The 238-nt window shown below is 56.7% G+C and overlaps 1 protein-coding gene across 1 annotated transcript in view; it reads right to left on the bottom strand.

The window, feature by feature from the left end:
* Nucleotides 1-86, bottom strand: part of LOC104271339 (coiled-coil-helix-coiled-coil-helix domain-containing protein 2, mitochondrial-like) — a gene marked incomplete at both ends in the record, with an annotated part of 1,004 nt that extends 918 nt beyond the window's left edge. Inside the window, 1 exon segment of the mRNA XM_009865975.1 lies at nt 3-86. Coding sequence (XP_009864277.1) covers nt 3-86 — 84 coding nt within the window.
* Nucleotides 87-238: the final 152 nt, after the last annotated feature.

The following is a 238-nucleotide window of genomic DNA, read 5'->3' as shown; positions in this document are numbered from 1 at the left end:
CGCTGCTGGGACAGGTGCCCGAGCAGCAGGTGCTGGTGGCGCAGCTCTCATTTGTGGCGCCCGACTGCAAGGACACAAAGAGAAACCTCACTTCACCGCTCCGAGCTCAAACCAGCCAGAGGCCGCGTGGTCGCATCTGCAGCTCCTCCTTGTTGCACCCTTCAGGCTGATGGCAAGAACTCAATGTTCTGGCAAGTGATTTATGCACAGCAGGACAAGGGTTACAAGCTTTGTTTTG

Source organism: Apaloderma vittatum, unplaced genomic scaffold (genome assembly GCF_000703405.1).
Source record: "Apaloderma vittatum isolate BGI_N311 unplaced genomic scaffold, ASM70340v1 scaffold31753, whole genome shotgun sequence".
NCBI lineage: Eukaryota > Metazoa > Chordata > Aves > Trogoniformes > Trogonidae > Apaloderma > Apaloderma vittatum.
The sequence above is the reverse complement of the archived record's forward strand: the minus strand, read 5'-3'. Positions and strand labels throughout refer to the sequence as shown.